General features: G+C 42.8%; 2 protein-coding genes across 2 annotated transcripts in view; one reads left to right on the forward strand and one right to left on the reverse strand.

The window, feature by feature from the left end:
- Positions 1-3,498, forward strand: part of LOC135243529 (potassium voltage-gated channel subfamily A member 7-like) — an 11,042-nt gene extending 7,544 nt beyond the window's left edge. The window contains exon 3 of the mRNA XM_064315435.1: positions 1,124-3,498. Coding sequence (XP_064171505.1) covers positions 1,124-2,038 — 915 coding nt within the window. The 3' untranslated portion in view covers positions 2,039-3,498. The remainder of the gene's footprint in view (positions 1-1,123) is intronic.
- A 93-nt stretch (positions 3,499-3,591) lies between these two features.
- Positions 3,592-5,976, reverse strand: LOC135243530 (fibroblast growth factor 21-like). The gene is made up of 4 exons (XM_064315437.1): positions 5,671-5,976; positions 5,222-5,299; positions 4,473-4,576; positions 3,592-4,351 (listed from the first exon to the last, which is right to left on the reverse strand). Exons 1-4 carry the CDS (start codon positions 5,798-5,800, stop codon positions 4,040-4,042), a joined length of 624 nt encoding a protein of 207 aa, XP_064171507.1. The 5' UTR covers positions 5,801-5,976; the 3' UTR covers positions 3,592-4,039.
- Between the last annotated feature and the right edge of the window lie 1,463 nt (positions 5,977-7,439).

Genomic DNA, 7,439 nt, shown 5'->3' on the forward strand with positions numbered 1-7,439 from the left:
ACCATATTAATATACTCACTTACTCACTCTTGGACGGTGGCATGGAAACTGTTCATTTGATAACCCTATTTGCTCAACGCTATCCTTTTTCCAATGAGATGATCTCGTTTGGAATTTGTGGACTGTTCAAATGAATGTTCTTGGTTTTCCCTGAAAGAGATGCACATGTGCGTGTGCAGAAAAGGACATAGGAACGGGAAAAATACCGCTGCAGCAGTGAAAACCTGGCAAATGGGCATAAGCACACATCCCGTAACCTGTAACACAGTGTCCCCATCGCCTCTCGGGGGTCCTGGGATTCGTTTTGAAGAACAACTTCAAATTGGTGCATCAAATGGCTTCTCTTAGTAATGGGGCCACCCTTAGAGGTCTCTGTTTATAGTACCACGCTCATACAGGCTGAACCACCAAAGATTCTGCCTCAAGATTTTGTGGCAGCTTCTAATAATATGACACAGAAAGCCTTTTGTTGATTTTGCTTTACAGTTTGACAAAGGTACCAGGGGAAATTATTAATAATTTGCACCAAAATCACAGATCAATGATTGTTCTCTTTTTAATGGTGATTAAATAAAGCTTCTTGGTGGATTTTAAACTCATCTTAATCGGTTTTACTATGCTTTAAAATCACAATTAGTACACTGCATTAACGTGACAGAACTCAAAATATACTGAATTATACATTTTATTAGCCAATTTGAGTGATATTTTTCTTGTTTGTTTGCTTTTTTGTGATGCTAACTAACTAACTGTTCTCAGGTGTTTCACAAACTAAAATATATCAAGAGCTCAGTCTTTCTGAAAAACAGATTTGGCCATATGAGCTAAGAAATTGCTGGAGGTAAAACACAGAAAATAACAAATGTGTTACGGAATGTGGCTTATGGCCTGAGGAATCCGGTGGGAACTCCAGTTTGGTCAGGTGAGCATTGCTGTGACTGCTTTAATTGCTGCTCGTTGGAGACATGGTATTTGAAATTACAACGCAATTGTCGAGATCATTTGCTTCTATAACATGCCCCTTCGAAATCTGAAAGCATCTTACAAAATCTATGGGCTACCAAGTTACATAATGCTAGAGATAGTGGATGAAAAATCTTTTCTTTCCTCCTGTTTTCTGTAGTCAACCGCACATCACCACCACCCCCACACCAGCGCCAACGCCAACAGCAGCACCCCCGCCCACCCTCCGCACAACCCCTTCGTCGACCCCTTCTTCCTGGTGGAGACCATGTGCATCTGCTGGTTCTCCTTCGAGCTGATAATGCGCTTCTCCTGCTCGCCCAGCAAGACGCTGTTCTTCAAGGACGTGATGAACGTCATCGACTTCTTCGCTATCATTCCCTACTTCATCACGCTGGGCACCGAGCTGGCCAAGTCCAAGGGCACGTCCCCGGCCATGTCGCTGGCCATCGTCAGGGTCATCCGGCTGGTGCGCGTCTTCCGGATCTTCAAGCTCTCCCGCCACTCGAAGGGGCTCCAGATCCTGGGCCAGACGCTGAGGGCCAGCCTCCGCGAGCTGGCCCTCCTCATCTTCTTCCTCTTCATCGGAGTCATCCTCTTCTCCAGCGCCGTCTACTTCGCCGAGGTCGACCACAAGGAGACGGCCTTCACCAGCATCCCCGAGGCCTTCTGGTGGGCGGTGGTGTCCATGACGACGGTGGGCTACGGGGACATGTACCCGGTGACGGTGGGCGGGAAGCTGGTGGGCACCATGTGCGCCATCGCAGGCGTGCTGACCATCTCGCTGCCCGTGCCCGTCATCGTCTCCAACTTCAGCTACTTCTACCACCGGGAGACGGAGTGCGAGGACACCACGGAGTACAGGCACGTCAGCACCTCGCTGTGGGAGAATGAGGACGACGGGCAGGGCGGAGGGGAGGGGGGCGGCGACTACCTGCCTCTGGAGGCGGAGGGCAACGGGGGCATCTGCGTCCCGCTCAACCGGACCCTGCTCAAGGGACTGTGTTCTGGGCAGGGGGCGGAGCAGAGAGGAGGGAACATGTATCTGAGAGAGCCGCTGGTTACCCAGGTCTGAGAGAAAAAGGAGATGTATACATAAAATCACACACACACACACACACACACATATACACACATACACACACACACACATACACATACAGACCCTAATCTTAACCTAATTCTAACCCTAAACCCTAAGTCTTAACCCTAAAACAACCTCTTGAAATTGTGAGCACCAGCAAAATGTCCTCACTTCCCGTAATCTTCCTCATCTTTCTATCCTTGTGAGGACATTATGGTCCTCACAAAGATAGTAGTACAAACACACACACATAGACATACACACACACACACACACACACAGACACACATACACACACGCAGACACACACAAACACACACACTCACACATGCACACACACACACAAATACACACATTGTATTTGTATTACATTGCTTTGTATTACAAAGAAACAAACACAGCACGCAGACTGGGCAACTTTGCACACAGAAAGTAAAATGAGTTAATACCCGTGTAAAGGACAGAATAAAACAAAATTGCAAGTTTGATGTTTATTCATATTTTACTACTGTATGGTACCTTCAGAGACAAAAGAGTTACAGCTGGCTTTATTTATTTATGTATTTATGATTGTGTTTATTAGTCATTATTATTCATTATAACTTTTTTGAGTTTGATCTAAAGTTAACTGTATATTTATTTGTAAAGCTAAAACGTGATGTATATCTGAAATGAACTGGCTTACGGTTTGTTCTAATAACTTCTAATAGACGCATATCATTATGCTTTTTTGTGTCTGGTAACTTTCACTGGTAAATTTAATATTGTTGCCTAGATAAGGGTAACCACACACACAAACATACATATATATTTCTCATATCCTCCTGAAACCTGACAGAAAAAGTGTAGGCATTTTAGTGTTTATGACATAATACACGTCTTGGACAAGAGCATATATTTTCTAAATTATTATATATTTAATTTTATTGAATGTCCATCGTAGTGTTGGTTTCGGAAGAACTGAATAAATGGCTCCAGAGATTAAGACCAGAGACCCATGTCTCCTACAGGGGACAAACACAAACAGCTGCGTCTGAGGAGGATATAATTCAGTATTCTCCAGGGTAAGTTTAGACTCCCAGGTAGAATTCTTTATTGAGGTTTTATAAGGCACACATGTCTTCAGTCGGAAAGAGACACCATGCCTAGAGTATGAATGTCTGGCAGTCTTTCGGGTTGAAGTCTGGCGTGGGCAACATGAGAGCACACTGTGGTATACTGTACCGCATTGTTTACCATTCTGTAATGTACTACCCCAGGTTTTATGTTAACTATGCAGAAGACTGACGGGGGGGGGGGGTATTGAGAGAGAGGTGTTGTGTGTGTGTGTGCGCGCGTGTGGGTGTTTGTCCTTGTCTGCACATATTGTGTAATCTTTATTTATAAATATGTATTGGTATATATTCAATAAAACTTCCCTGCAGGTTTTGCTGGGTACATAGCGATAGAAATATTGTATTGACCTGATGTGATCATTGAATATTTACATAACATACAGCCTGAATACAACATTAGTAGAGACTGCATTTATTTTATAATTGAACATTTCAGCTTACACCATTTAAACAGTTCAGCTCTCACACGGTAAGATAAATAAATACTAAACTAAAATACGTGATAAAAAGTTGAAACAAAAAAAATGTATTCAGTAACTTTCAAAGACACTATTTTTCCGGCATGGTGAGGTAACATGCACGGCACTAACATATAGCCCTTTTTTTTAACCACATCGCATTTAAAACGCTCTGCATCAGCCTGCAGTTTGCTGTCCCGCAGCTCTGCAATTCATCGCTATCGCATTTAACGGCCACTTATTGCACAAATCAACAGTGCCGTGTGTAACCGGGTTGCATTGTAATGGCACGTGTATCGGCTACTGCACACGTTAATGCAGTAGCAATTCACCGCCCGACTCTGTATGTGATGGAGACACGCAGTGGTACTGTGCGTGCGCGGACGGTCCTGCGCTCGTGCGCCGTGTTTCTCTTATCGTTATCTACTGTGGAACCCCGGACTGGACCAAACATCAGCCGCTGATATCCTCATTCCCAGCGGGTCGTCAGATTCCAGATCCACGTTCTCCTGTCTCTCGCTCAGCTTTCCCTTCTCTTTCTTCACCCTTTCCATCCCCAAGATCAGCTCGTTCATCACGGGAAGGAACTGATAAAAGGGACGGGCGTATTTCACACCAGACGGTTTCGAGGAAAGGGATATAGGAAGCCCGTTATGCGGGGACTGGAAAACGGTGTATCCGTCCGACAGGAGCAGTTCCCTGAAAGTGCAGTCTGCCTGTTTGTACTGCTGCTGAGGAAAATAGACCAATACATTTGATTAGAAAGGATTGTCACTGTGCGATGGAGTTCACATTTCACATTGAGTTTCTGAAATGTTCTTAAGCGCAATGTTAAACATCAATATGATTCACCTGGCCTCTTAGATGTCCTGAGTTGTCCACACACAGGTACAGAGAGGATGAGACTCCTTTTATGACAGTTTCACCTGGTCTAACGGACCTCAGCTCCAGTACACCTAGAGCACGCACACGCACCAATCAGAATCACTCATTAGTCATGAGTCATTAGTGACACGCTGTGTCTGAACAAAATAAAATTAATTTGAGCAACAGATTATCAAACAGCGATGGAACAGACGTCATAGCAATTCAATGAATAATGTTGATCAATAGGCCTACAATCTCACAGCTGATGTTATGATTAATAATAATATCATTAATGACACACAGACGCACAGGCAATCAGATTAACTTAAAAGGTACAAAAGATTCCTGTGGAAATAAGGCGTTTTGACAGTAAGTAGTATAACTTATGAGCAAGAGGTAAAATGTCAATATCAGCTGTAATAATAATAATAATGATAATAATAATAATGATGCCTTGAAACAGAAGAATTGAACTGGATTCATTTTCATAAATCATGTCGGGGTGCTGATCTCAGTTTTGCATTTTAGCTCACACAGAAAAAGCAGGATCCGTAACAGAACACGGACCCGGGAGAGCTGACCTGAGATCAGCATTGCTGCGGTGAGAACCCTAAAGAACGCAGACCCCGAACATTGGACCGGCGCTAACACATCCTTACGCGTCAATTTCAGGCAACTTTCACAGTGTGAAAGCAGGCCTCCATTTTGTCTGGAGTGATGCGGTAATGACTCACTGTTGACTGTCTGGACGGGCGTCCCCCTCACCGTGCCGTCTTGGGAAATCTCCAGGAACAGTCCTTGTCTTTTGTTCTCTTGGAAAGCAAATGGGTTATTAGCACCAGTACTGGCAGCTTTCCTGGGTAATGCACACACAGCAATCTGTGACCTCTGGTGGCATTTCAACAACACCTGCCAGTAATAATAATAATAATAATAATAATAATTATTATTATTATTATTAGTAGTAGTAGTAGTATTAATAACAATAATAATAATAACAACAACAAAAGTAATAATATTATTAATTATTAGCAATAATAATAATAATATTAGTAGCAATAGCAATAATAATAATAATAATCAATAGCAATAATAATAATAACAAAAGTAATAATAATAATAATAGTAGCAATTGCAATAATAATAATAATAATAAGCATCATCATCATTCCAATAATAATACCTGTGTATAGATGTCTTTCCCTGACTTGGTCATCAAAGGACAAAGGAGATTGGTTGGGAAGATAAAAAGAGAGGGAGAGATGAACGAGTGCAAAGAGGGAGAGAAGACCAGTGAAAGCTGGGGAAGGCATCACAGATGGAAACAGACAGACTGACAGAAAGACAGACAGACTACACAGAGGAGCAAAAGGAAAACGAAAAATGCTAATCTGAATTTTCGTTAAATAATAAATAAGATTTTACATACACATGGCAAATAAATAATGCATAAATAAATATTAATAAAAGGATAGTAAATAATATCAGTCCATGTAATGTATCCCTAGTTTACCTAGAGATGCAAGTGGGTGATCCTTATATAGGATAGACTATTCATACTCAGGGAAGCAGGAAGTCAAGGTAATAACAATAAACAAATAACTGGGCGAGTAAGAGCCGAGAAAGAGGGAAGTTCTTGCATTGTAGGAGTTGTAAAAGAGGGAACTTATGCCCCATTCTCCGTGACCATAGAGATCATTTGTAGCCAAATGCGTCTCTAATATGCCTTTTGTATAACACGAGAGTCAACTCGCGTTTGTAGTCCTGTTATCTGTTATTATGATGATTAGGCTCCTGTTATTAAATGTCAACCGTAGACCAGAAGCTAACACGAGAATATTCGCCGAATATGCGTCAGCCGCTTGAAGTTAACCGCCCCTTATTTGCAAGGTTGTGATGACAGTAAAGAGGTTCCGGGGAAATGAGAGGTGTGTCGCCGTGCGTAAGTGTATGACTGTCCATTGCGTTTTATGATTATGGCCGTGGAGAATTGTTTACCGTTATATGCGGCGGAAATTATTGGATTTGAAGGATAAGGAAAGACGCTTGAGTCATGGAGTAATTTTCGAAGGTCTGTCTATAGATTTAGAATTGGGGAGGGGGCGTGTTGTCACAGTCGATCATGGACAGGAGGAGGGAGGGGGGTGGTGGGGAGGAGGTAAGGGTGGGGAAAAAATTAGCAGTTGAGAGCGAAATTCATTAAGAACTAGCTTTAAAATTTCAATCAGTTACTCAGGACCACAGACCGGACCTGTACACATTCTGATCCAAACCTGGTGACCCTTGGTCTGGAGAAGGTTAGATAACGGAAAGTGGACCGCCGCATGATTCGCATCTGTCTTGACGTCACTTCTCACTTGCAGCACTAGAGGGAGCTCTGGGCTCCGGCAGGAATCACTGTGTGTGCTGCGTGATCTGAGTGACCTTGAAAGTGTTATTGAGATGGTGACGGGAGGAAGGCGGGAAGGTTCAAAGCACAGCCTTATCGTATGGGAGCTGTTTGTGTGACCTCTACCGGGGAGTATCCCGTGGGGGTGGACGTGAAAGGATTGCACTGTAAAACACGGCAGTGACCTACTAAACCAAACATGCATGTCACTAAATTAATTAAAGGTCTACCCGACTGTTTACGCTTGTCCACTATCGCGCGGAATGTGCGGAAATAGATTTGATTCAATTTTTCTTGTAAGATCATAAATGAACTCATAAAGGAGTTTCCATTCCTTACGCGCAGTGTATTTTATTTTCCAAGGAAGTTGTCCTGACGATGGAGTACTGTTGTTGAAACATAATATGGCTTAATCTACTTTAATAGAAATAGGTAAACATGCACAAGACAATGAAATATTGTTTTAACAGTTCAGCGAATAAAAGCTTTGTCCTCTCGCCAATGTGAAATGATATACTGAATAACAGCCTCTCTTTTTGGCCTCCATCTGTCTTTCACCCCCC

The sequence above is a fragment of the Anguilla rostrata genome, chromosome 17 (genome assembly GCF_018555375.3).
Source record: "Anguilla rostrata isolate EN2019 chromosome 17, ASM1855537v3, whole genome shotgun sequence".
NCBI lineage: Eukaryota > Metazoa > Chordata > Actinopteri > Anguilliformes > Anguillidae > Anguilla > Anguilla rostrata.